Genomic DNA, 12,643 nt, shown 5'->3' with positions numbered 1-12,643 from the left:
CCAAAATAAAATAATAGCCTAATAATGATTTTACCTTCCAAATTTGTCCTTTTTACTCAAATTGGCACCTTTGCTTAACAGCAATTTAAGACATTCAACATTTCTGCCAATAAACAAAGAATGAATAACATAAAATGTAATTTACAAAAAGGAACTTTATAACTATAAGCACATAAGGTATAAGTGACAGGTGTTTAAAATACCCTACTGAAGCAGCTATATGCAAACATGTCCTTCCCAGGCTGTCTGCAGTGTTTATATCAAACCCTGCTGACATATGGGCAACATTTTTAAACAAACCAGGCCAAAGCACTGTTTAGCCCAGACCCCCCTAAAAATGCATTCTGAATTGTGCATTATTTTGTGTATAGTACAAGTTTAAGTAATGCCAATGCATGAGTTCAATTCTCAGGGAATATACATATTGATAAAATGTATAATTGAAAGCACTGCAAGTCTTTTTATATAAAAGTGTCAGCAATTTAATAAATGTAAATGTCTTTACCTATTAGCAACTGTGCATGTGTATGAATTTTACCTGACGAAAGTAACTTGTGACAACAGTCTGAAAATCCGTAAAGCACTGCCAAGTGCAGTGGACACATCCCATTAATGCCCTGCCTGTTCAGTAAGAATAATTAAAAATTATAATTATAAATGGTATAAGCAAGTATTTTTCAACATCTTCTAATGTTAGGCATCAGAAGTTTGCAGCATAAGATGAAGATACAACATGATTTTAACCATGCATGGTAAAATCTACAGTCATGAATTTCACACATTTTAAATGTTCATAGTGTATACACAGTAAATACAAAATCGATAAGGTGCATGTTGCACAACCTGGGTTGGCAAGATTCTACCACATGACAGTTGAATTTGCTCCAAAATACCATATGGTTAAATTGGACGCACAGCCTTTGACATCAAAATCAAAAGATATGGGAAGCATTTTCTCCTATCTTTTAAAATTGGATTAGCCTATTACAGTCAGGACCACTTCCATCAAATTAATACTTTATTGATTCATGGACAATTTAATAAATCTGTTATCTTTGAAGTTATTGTTCTGTTCTGGCTAAACAAAGCAATTTAATCTCCCCAGGGATAAGAACAGATCCAGCAGAATTATATTACAACATTATACAAACGATTAAATCTTTCCGACAGTGCAACATGAAACAATTGTTCATTTGCATAATATAGATTAAATGGAAACCTGATAGAACTTAAAAAATAACAAGTTGCTAAGTAAAAAAAAAAAAAAAACTAGTCACAATAACACATTGAAGATAGACTTGCAATTAATTGCAAGTCTTGAATTCCAAAGAGCACAGAATAACAAGACAGATGTTGAGATAACTAAAGGCAAAGCTGTCATACAAGAGGTGGAGCTGGAAAATGGAGGAGGGTGTTAAGTGCCGCTTGCAATCATGCAATGAAAAGGCAGCTGAAAAAAAAATGTATATATGGGGGAGCTCTTTAATAGAGTACCATATTGGTAGATGTCAAGATCAGCTGAGCATCATCAGGTTGTAAGCTTAACTAACATAACCTGCCTGAAAACACAATGCTTGATTTAATATAACTTATTCTAACTATTCATGATTACATAGTTAATGTAATCTATACAGACTATTTTAAATATTGTATGTTTGTGGACTACATTGAAAGTCTTGCTTTACCTGTTTTCTGCCATTACCTTGTCCAGGTGTATCTAGTTTGTCATTAGGTTCTTGTGTATTTACACCCGCATGTTTTCTGTGTTCTTTATCTGCTCTTGTCAATTTGTGGCAGTATTGTGAGTAGGTTGGTTTTGCTCTTGTTTTCTCTCATTGCTTAGTTATTTGTATTGTTGTCTGAATCTTTGTTTAGAAAATCTGCTATTAGATCTAAACACCCCTTTTCTGAGTATCCACATTACAGATTTTATTATTTTGATCTAGCAATGATTTGTCCCTGCTGTCCACAACCCTATTAGTGTAGACCTGTGATCCATTTTTAGGTCACGATGCACCAGTTAACCTAAAGCATCTGTACTGTTTATGTAGTCTCTGGACTAAAGGGTTTTGTGTTTAAAATACATACATGCGAGTACTAACAAGCAGCTCTTGACCATGTTTAGCATCAACGTGAAGAGGAGTATAAATATATTCATCAGCACATTCCACCTCTGCATCTTCAAGACAAGAGAAAAATATAAAAATTAATAATATTAATAACAATAATAGTCATTTTATTTTTAAAACACCTTTTTAGCAAATTTAACACAAAGTGCTTCACAAAACATAAAAAAGGGAAAGAGATGTTGTGTCGAAGAAGCGACACTAGGGGTCTCTCGAGCACCGAATATGCCTCTGATCTATGAAAAAAGGCCAATGAGAATTAGGCAGACAGTATTTGCAAACCCCGCCCCCGGACATACGGGTATAAAAGCGGGGAAATACATAGAGTTCATTCGGGATTTTTCTGAGGAGCCGGATATGGTCCGGCCACCACAGTGGCTCGGCTCAGCGACGTGGCCGGGAGGACACAACGTCTCGTTCCCATCATCAGGGAGTTACATACGTAACCTAGATGTTCCCGTCTGTCGCTCACTTCGACGCTGTGCACGTACCCTTCCCCAATGCCCCATAAAAGTTGTCGGAATCGTTCTGGTTACCCTAAACAGGGGAAGGCGATGCTTGTCAACCTGGGAACGGGCCGAGCCTAGCCGGGTCTCTTTTCTCTCTATGTTTCTCGCATAGAGCCAAACGGCTGGGATCCACGCATCGTGGGAAGGGGGTCTTAACCAGTTCCCTATTCTTTCAGGGGAAAAAGACCCTGCGGAGACCACACCTGCCCAGGGACGGGGAGGTAAAAGTGGCGAAATACATCACATGGGCCACTCAGGTCACATGTGGAAAAATGGCACGGTGGTAGATCCAGCCTCAAGGAGGGGGATGTTGCAACAACACAGCAACTGGAGGGCAGCTGGAACTGCCTAAGGGAGACATGGGACCACTCGTAAGGGGACCGTACCATGGCCTGGGTGTGATAAGAAATGGCGTCCACCACCCAGTGGGAAAGCCTCTGTTTGGAGACAGCGTTCCCTTTCTGCTGTCCACCAAAGCAGACAAAGAGCTGCTCAGAACGTCTAAAGCTCTGCGTTCGGTCCAAGTAGGTACGCAAAGCATGTACCGGACAAAGCAACAAAGGGGCACTACCTGGTCTCTGAAGGGCGTGGTAGGAACCTTGGGCATGTAGCCCGGTCGCGGTCTTAGGATCACAGGTGTGTCTGCCGGACCGAACTCCAGGCAAGTGTCGCTGACAGAGAACGCTTGCAGGTCCCGACCCTCTTGATTGAGGATTTAATGCGTCGTGGTGGGCCGCAATAGCAGCAACAAACATCTTCAAGGTGGAAGGGGACAGCCTCCCCCTCCAGCCTCTCTTGCAGGAGTAAGAGCATTGACCTAACTGCGCACCTCTGTGGGTCTTCAGCCCGGGAAGAACACCAATTTGCGAACAAGCGCCACTTCAGGGCATAAAGTTGCCTGGTAGTGGGGGCTCTGGCTTGGCTAATCGTGTCTACGACGGCAGGTGGTAGACCAGCTAGATCTTCCACGTCCCGTCCAGGGGCCAGCTGTTCGGGCATACCAGAGCGGGCAGTGGGAGGTCTCTCGGGAGGCAAACAGGTCTACCTGGGCCTTGCCGAATCGTTTCCAAATCAGGTGGACCGACTGGGGGTGAAGCCTCCACTCTCCACTGGGCCAGCGTTGTCGTGACAGCGTATCTGCTACCACATTGAGGTCGCCGGGGATGTGAGTCACTGCTGGCTCCAACGGAGGACACGACGGCCGAGTCACGACATGTGGCGGGAGCGTACACCACCATGGCGATTTATGTATGCTACCGCGGTGGTGCTGTCTGACATGACTAGGACATTTTTGGCTCGAACTAATGGGAGAAACTTCCGCAGGGCAAATAAAACAGTCAGCAACTCTAGGTAATTGATGTGCCAGCGTGGCGGGGCCCCATTCCAACGACCCAACCCAATCTGGAGGCGTCGGTCGTGACCAGGATGCATCGGGATACCTGCTGCATGGGCACTCCTGCCCGCAAAAAGCAGAGGTATGTCCATGGTTTGAATGTTTGGCGGCAGGTGGGGGTGAACATCCGTGCGCCGTGCGCCATGGTGCCATGCTCATCTCGGGATTCAAGTCTGAATCCAGTGCTGAAGCAGTCTCATATGCATCAACCCCAGCTGCGTGACCGCCGCAGAGAACGCCATATGCCCCAGGAGTATCTGGAAAAGTTTTAAAGGGACCGTTGTGCCTGGCCTGAAGGTGGCAAGGCATTCCAGCACTGACTGCGCACGGTCGTTGGTGGGGCTCGACGTGTAGGCTGAGAGCTGGGCCCAGGTTGAGGCAGAGCAGGGCTTTTCTTCGCTGCAGGATGCCTTCAGCGAGCAGACGGGGCATGGCCCATGGTGGCAGGATATGTGAGATGGCCTCCGTCTGTTTCTTCACCACAGAGAACTGCTGGTAAAGTCCTCGACAGTGTCGCCGAAGAGGCCGCACTTTGTCGGTCTCACGCATCTCACCCATTAGACGTTCCTGGACCACGAGTGTGACTGCGCTGTGACCTCTGTGGCTCTGAGGGTGAGGTCAGTCGCTGAGAGCTGTTCCTGAAGCACATCAGAATCAGGGCTACCCTCGTGCAGATCTTTCAGTGCCTTGGCCTGATGGACTTGCAGGAGGGCCATGACATGCAGGGCGGAAGCGGTGTGTCCAGTGGCGCTGTAGGCTTTGGCAGTCAATGAAGTCTTTGTCCTACAGGCCTTGGAGGGGAGTACAGGGTAGCGAGAGCGGATGAGTGGCTTTCTAACGTGTGCCCAACATGAAGACTTCAGCTCATCATGCACCTCCAGGAAATACAGGAACCGGTGGGAGCGGCACAGAGCCCCCAGGAACCAGTCATCCAACCACTATGGCTGTGGGGAGGACTGAGAGTTCCAGTCCAGCCCCACGCAAGCACATCAGACATCTGCGCGTCAGCCTCAGCCTGGGCATGCTGGCAGGCCAGGGGAGTCATCAGCGTCAGACGGCGCGCTCTGATGCAGCGGCGAGCTCATCCACCTCAAGCTCTAGAGGATAGGCAGGCTGGTTGTGAGGTGAGTCGCTGTTGCCTCGAGCATGGACGGGAGTCAACGAGCGTGCCGGGGCGAGGGTGGTCCGAGGGGGCGTAACCGCCGGAGCTGCACCCACTGCCGTCCACAGATCGCCTCCATCGCCAGCCGCATCGTCCTCAATCCCGTGGGAAGGAGGAGCAATGCGGGGGGCGGCTGGAGTGGCATGCTTTCTATTGAAAGCGAGCCACGACTGCAACGTTGCCATGGTCATGCTCTCGCAGTGAGAACATGAACCATCCACAAATGCTGCCTCGGTGTGATCGCAACCCAGACACAGGAGACAACACCTGTGGCCGTCTGAAGCGGAGAGCACTCTACCGCATCCAGGAACTACACCGAGGCGGAAAGTCATCTTTATAAAGACGCGTCCTGAAAAGGACGTTCAACGCCAGCTGTGTATTGCTCTTTTAGAGGAAAATGCTCTTTTAGAGAAAATCACTCTTTTATATAACTCTATTAGTTTTTGCGCTGTTGAAGCGCCCAGGGGCAAACTGTACTGCCGTACAGAGGAGAAAGCCTCTGAAGTGCGCCATAGATCCAACAGCAGGCAAGCGTCAGAGGAACAGGAACGGGTGTGTAACATGCAAGTACATCCCCCTCATTCAAATACATGCAAGTACAACCCCCCCAATCAATACATGCAAGTACACTCCCCCCAATCAATACATGCAAGTACAACCCCCCCAAATTAATACATGCAAGTACATCCCCCCATCAATACATGCAAGTACACCCCCCCAGAATACAAGTAAGTACAACCCCCTTTTGTAACTTGAATGAACTCAACGTATTTCCACACTTTTATACTCATATGTCCGGGGGCAGGGTATGCAAATACTGTCAGCCTAATTCTCATTGGCCTTTTTTCATAGATCAGAGGCATATTCGGCGCTCAAGAGAGACCTCTAGTGTCGCTTCTTCGACACAACGTCGAAGTGAGCGACAGACGGGAAACAAAAATTCATAAAGTAATAATTTAAGTCTATACAAATTAGTTTTTAAATTAGACTTAAAAACAGACACCGATTACACAGATCTAGTCTCCCAGGGCAGGCTGTTCCATAATAGTGGGGCCTTTACTACAAACGCTCTATCACCTTTACATCTTGATCTTGGAATAGTCAACAGTTCATGTCAAGAAGATCTAAGACAGGGGTGCCCAACCCTGCTCCTGGAGAGATAATTCCTGCAGAGTTTAGATCCAACCCTAAACAAACACACCTGAACACACCTGAGTGGTGGTGGTGTAGTGGTCTAAGCACATAACACATAACTGGTAATCAGAAGGACGCTGGTTCGAGCCCCACAGCCACCACCATTGTGTCCTTGAGCAAGGCACTTAACTCCAGGTTGCTCCAGGGGGATTTTCCCTGTAATAAGTGCGCTGTAAGTCGCTTTGGATAAAAGCGTCTGCAAAATGCATAAATGTAAATGTAAAAACCAGCTTATCAAGGTCTTTAGGATTACTTGAAAATGACAGGCAGGAGCTAAACTCTGCAGGAAGGTAGCACTCCAGGAGCAGGGTTGGTCACCCCTGATCTAAGAGACCTAATTGTTTCATAAAGTTTTAAAAGTTCTACTAAATAATCTGGTGCCAAATCATGTAATGCCTTAAAAATAATTCAAAAAATCTTAAAAAAAACAAAATCAACCCTAAAATGAGTTGGTAGCCAATGCAAAAAGGTAAAACTGGAGTAATATGATTAAAAGACCTAGTTCATGCCAAAAGTATAGCTGCAGAATTTTGCACTGATTGTAGCTAAAGTGCTTTTATTTAGAGTAAAAAACAGGGTATTACAATAAAGTGAGACGAGATAGAAGCATGAATAAGCTTCTCTGTATTCCTAAATCTCAAAACATCACCTTGGAAATTTTCCTTACTTCATAAAAACAAGACTGAAGGGGGCCTGGGTAGCTCAGCGAGTAAAGACTACCACCCCTGAAGTCGTGAGTTCGAATCCAGGGCATGCTGAGTGACTCCAGCCAGGTCTCTTAAGCAAGAAAATTGGCCTGGTTGCTAGGGTAGGTAGAGTCACATGTGTTTCTTGCTCTCGGTGGGGCACGTGGTGAGATGTGTTTGGATTCCGTGGAGAATAACGTGAAGCCTCCACAGAGCGAGAGCGGTAAGGCTTGTCACCTGGTTCATAATTAACCCTAACACCTGTCTCTTGTTATAGTGACGCGGAGGGAGACATAAAAGGCACGCCGAGTGTCCAAAGAGGGAGAGAGAGAGAGAGAGAGAGAGAGAGAGAGAGAGAGAGAGAGAGTGACCTACAAGCTGATAGTGCTTTCCTTTGTTTATCCCTTATTTTGATTCCCACGGTGACCATCGATTGTGTGAGTGTTAAGCAAAAAAATTAAAGACTGACCTTGAACCTTATTCACCATTTCCTGACTCCTCCATTGCCCCGAACAAAGAGCTTTTTACAGTGGTGCCGAAACCCGGGATGGAGGAGAACGCTGCTATGGAGTCTTCACCTGGCCGAAGTCTTCAACACCCTCACCAGCATCCAGCAGGCACAACACCATGCCCTCTTGGAGGTTCGCTACGAGCAGGAACAAAGCCCTGGTCAAGGCACAAGCGGAGAACCGGCAGGCGCTACAGAGCCTGATCGCCAGGGAGGGGGCTGGCGCTGCGACCTCCTCGGAGCCTGTCCTACCGGTGGCCCTCACGAAAATGGGGCCAAGCGATGATTCGGAAGTCTTCCTCGACCATTTCGAGAGAACTGCGGAGGTATGGAGGTGGCCTCCCGATCAGTGGGCGGCCCACCTATTGCTCCTGCTTTCCGGAGGCGTCGCGGCTGGTGGCACAACAACTCCCCACCGCCAGCCTCCTGGATTACAACCACCTAAAAAAGGCCATCCAGCAATGGGTCGGTCAGACCCCGGAGCAGAGTCGGCAGCTATTCTGCTCGTTGAGCATCAGGAAGGACGGTCACCTGTTCACTTTTGTGCAGCAGCTCCATGACGCCTGCCGGAAATGGTTGCTGGTGGGGGGAACAGTTCATCTCCAAACTTCCCCGAGGCATGTCCGAGTGGGTCCAGTGCCACCGCCCGGACTTTCTTTTTCAAATGAACTGAAACAATACATAGTAAGCAGTCACGGTACATCTTGGTAAGAATGTCACACAAGAGATTCTGAACATGAATAACATTGTAATTAAAATGCTTTATTCATTCTTACACAAATAAAGAAAATAAAAAACATATATACAATCAACATTTAAACCCCACAACCACTCCTCCCAACCCGACACCCAACAAACATACCCGTGGTCACACATGAGTAAATACACACACACACACACACACACACACACACACTATATCATACTCAATTAAAACTATACTACTCTCCACGCCCCACCCCGAGAGCCCCATAAAAAATAATTTCCCCATTTCGCAACAAACAAATCTAAGTTACCCCATCTTCCAAATGACACCTCTTCAAAAGCCGCCACCCTCCCCATGCACCACTCCTGAAATTGTGGCGCACCAGCTGACCTCCAACTCCTAAAAATAATCTTCCTGGAGATTACGTGACACCATGCGATCAAAATAGTTTTTTTTTAATAATTTTTAAGTTATAGTCCAGTGAGATTCGATACACCCAGTTACATATTTGTTCTTTGAGGTAAACATGGCAAAGTGAAAATCCTCGGGCTCTGGACACATTAAAAGACACTTACTTACTGGCCCTGCAGACCGGGGACTCGGTTTGAAAGGTGCAACGGGAGAAGTGGTTCAGCGTCCGTAAGTGTCTTTTAATGTGTCCAGAGCCCGAGGATTTTGACTTCTTTGCCATGTTTACCTCAAAGAACAAATATGTAACTGGGTGTATCGAATCTCACTGGACTATAACTTAAACTGTCCAACATCTCGGTGATGCTGACGAAGGTTGTTGCTGACATTGAGGATCTCGCTGTAATACGTCGATCGATTAAAGCATTGGAAGCAAAGTTCTCTGAGTTTGTCACAAGAGTATCAGATGTTGAGAAACGGATCGATTATCTGGAGTCATCAGAAAGGGAATTATCCATTAATCTGCCCGTGACCAAAATAGTCATCTTGGAAAAACTGAAATATTTGGAAAATAGGAGCCAAAGGAATAACATTGTTATTCCTGAACATGAAGAAGGCAGAGATATGGTGAAATACCTAGACGAGCTCTTCCCGAGTCTGCTCGACATAACAGGCCATGAACTGGAAACCGAGCGAGCTCACAGAGTCCCGGCTAGCAGACAAGAGAGAAACGTGATCGATTCAAGGAATGTAAGAAGCTCTTACATCAACAGAAGATCACTTTTGCACTGATGTTTCCGGCCAGATTGAGAATAGAAACAATGGATGGTCGCAGGGTATTTACGTGTCCCAAGCAAGCACTGTCTTTTATAAAAGCAATGGGTGAGTAAGCCATTTGGGGTTTTTCATGTAGCTCCAGATTGGATTAACTCGCTGTACTTACTCTGGCTGTCCGAGGAAGCTGGGCGGCATTTTTGTTTCTTTTTGCATTGGTTCTGCCTAGTGGCTGGAGATTGTTTGTTGCATGACTCCTTCAAGAAACATTTGTATGGACAAATGATCACTTTTGCACTGAGGTTCCTGGCCAGATTGAGAATGGATACTAAGAATGACTGCAAAATATCTTCATGCCTACACAAAGGATGGCTTTTATAAAGTTGTGGCTGAGTAAATGTATTTCTTTATGCTGTCTCCGAGTGAATAATACACACTTCCCGTTCGAGAAACCAGGACACCCTTTTTTTGTGCTAGTTCTGCCTGGAGTTTGTTTTGTGAAGTTGCTATGCTTCGGGACAGTTGTGGATGAATCCGTTCATTCTTTGTGCTTATGCATCCTGTTGTCTAGAGTTTGTTTCTGTGGAGAATACAGTGCATCCGGAAAGTATTCAAAGCGCTTCACTTTTTCCACATTTTGTTATGTTACTGCCTTAATCCAGAAATGATTAAATCCATTTGTTGGAGCTATATTTTTATTTTTTGTTTATTTTTGGCTGAAGTTAATTTATAGCCTAATTTATTTCTTTTCTTTTTTTTGTTAAAGTTAATTTGGTTTATTCTGTATTTATGCTTTATTTGTATTGTCGTTTATTGGTCACATGGTGTTATGTTCATTTGCATAAGTAGGTCAAGGTGGGAGGTACTTGTGGGGCGGGAGGGCATATGGTTTTTTACCAGCGTGAGAGAGGCAGCAGAAATGTCTGTGAGCTTGCTTATGTGTGTGAATAAACCTCCTCAAACTCAATCTTGTGACGGACATCACTTTGCTTTGGTACCTCTGAACCTGCGTAAAGCCTAACCATGACGTAGCCTCAAGTGGCCATTTGAGAAGTTTGTTATTATTTGTTTTTGTTTAAGTTTATGGACAAATAGCCACTACATTAAGTAAAAAACCTGCCCTGGATATATCGTTGGTTTACGTGGATATTGGACTTGTCGTTTGCTGGATTACCCTTTCGAAAGTGGATTACTCACCTGGATGCGGGAGACAAACAAAAGAAAGGGCCTAGGAGTGATGGAGGCGTGGGCTGGATACAGTGCAAACATCTAATAATACGACCCATCCGACAGTGTAAAGTTTCCCTGGACACCGTACTGAATAACGCTGAAGCTATTGGAGCGCTGAAGCTGCACTACGGCGTGGAGGATATTATTTTCTGCAATTTGAATTCGCAAAGGCCAAAAGCCTTCACACGGCCGCGCGCAACAACAGCTACTGCGTGCATTCAACTCCGTGTACAAAGGCTACCACCGCAACAAACAAAGTTCCACAAGGTATGTGCTTTATTTAATCTTTGCAAACAATTGTGTGTACATAACCGACATCAACAAAGGGTAAAATGTCTGACGTTGCATCTAAAGCCACAAGTGACACGGCGCTTCCTACAAGAAGACGCACAAGTTTTACTGCTAAAGGAATGATGTTTTTTATGCAAACGTGTCAGGAAAAGAGATCGATGCAATGCAGACGAGCCAAATCGTACATGAATCAGATGGATAAGTTGATGCATTCTGCAGACAATATTGATGCAGTCAAGTCTCTTTTGGATCAAATAATAATATGTGTTGATGAGGCAAAACATCATCATTTGTCATTTGTGTCACTGGACATACCTCAGGATGAGAAGGAGAAACAAGATAAATATTTTGAACAAAAGGAAAAGTGTTTTTCAAGCTTTATTGATGACGTCAAAGGTTGGTTATCAAACACAGGCCATTCATATGAACTTCCAATTAAACCACCTGATAATCCAACTGATATTGGGCCTGAGGACAGTGTATCCAATAAAGGTTCTGCAACGTGTTCAAAGGCTGTTTCTAAACTGTCAAAGACTTCATCCAGTGCATCTGCAAAAATATTAGTGCAAGCAGAAAGAGCAGCGTTACAGCAACGCATGGCTGCTCTAAAACAAAGGCATATTTTGGAGGATCAGGAGGAACAAATACGACTTGAACAAGAGGACTTAAGAAACGGGAACATTTAAGGAGAGAAAAGGAACAACTTGCTCTGGAGGCAGAATTAAAGGTGACAAATGCAAAATTGGAGGTTCTGGAAGTAAGCTTAAAGTGTGGCTCTAAAGTGTCAAGATGTGCATCTCAAACATCAGATGGCATGAATTCTTACTTGAAAAGGTCAGAAATTCAAGGGACATATGAACTAAATCCGAATGCTGAACGCTATGTGCCCACCAATAAAAGCTCTGAACCTACCTCCAGTCACTTGTTAAATTCTGTCCCTGTTGGTGTTCAATCCAAACATGTTGTAAAGCAAATACCCATACCTAATGTCATTCCTGTGTTTCAAAGGCAAGGTACATAATCACTGGGTTTGCAGGATGTTTGTGACGATAATCAATCCGCCAATTCTCCGGACATTTTGAATATCATGCAGCGTCAAAATGAAATAACTACGCTGTTGGTCCAACAAAACATAGCCTCTGCTCTGCCTATGAGAAATATACCTGTATTTGATGGTGATCCCCTGTATTTCAAATCTTTTCTCAGAGCCTTTGAAAATTGCATTGAGGATAAAACTCAATTTCAGTGATTGTCTGTACTTCTTAGAACAGTACACTAGGGGGCAACCAAGAGACATTGTAAGAAATTGTCAGCATATGCCCTCTGAACCAGGTTATCAAAGAGCAAAAACGCTTTTGATTGAACATTTTGGCAGTGAATATAAAATCTCTTCTGCTTACATGGACAAAATCAACAACTGGCCCTCAATAAAATCTGAGGATGTTAATGCTTTGCAGTCATTTGCTTTGTTCCTTCGAGGTTGCTCCAATATAGTACATCATATAAAGTATATGAAGGAGTTGGACATGCCAGCTAACCTCAGGACGATCCTAATGAAACTCCCATACAAGCTGAGGGAAAAGTGGAGAAATGTGGCATGTGGCATACAGGAACAAACTGGAAGCAGAGCAGTGTTTGTTGATTTTGTGAATTTCA

General features: G+C 44.8%; 1 protein-coding gene across 1 annotated transcript in view; it reads right to left on the bottom strand.

The window, feature by feature from the left end:
• Window positions 1-12,643, bottom strand: part of LOC127632462 (serine/threonine-protein phosphatase 6 regulatory ankyrin repeat subunit C-like) — a 68,003-nt gene that overhangs the window by 31,962 nt on the left and 23,398 nt on the right. Inside the window, 4 exon segments of the mRNA XM_052111040.1 lie at window positions 35-103; window positions 204-267; window positions 539-621; window positions 2,089-2,179. Of these exon segments, the coding sequence (XP_051967000.1) occupies window positions 35-103; window positions 204-267; window positions 539-621; window positions 2,089-2,179 (307 nt within the window).

Source organism: Xyrauchen texanus, chromosome 39 (assembly GCF_025860055.1).
Source record: "Xyrauchen texanus isolate HMW12.3.18 chromosome 39, RBS_HiC_50CHRs, whole genome shotgun sequence".
NCBI lineage: Eukaryota > Metazoa > Chordata > Actinopteri > Cypriniformes > Catostomidae > Xyrauchen > Xyrauchen texanus.
Note: the sequence above shows the minus strand (reverse complement) of the source record. Positions and strands in the feature narration are given on the sequence as shown.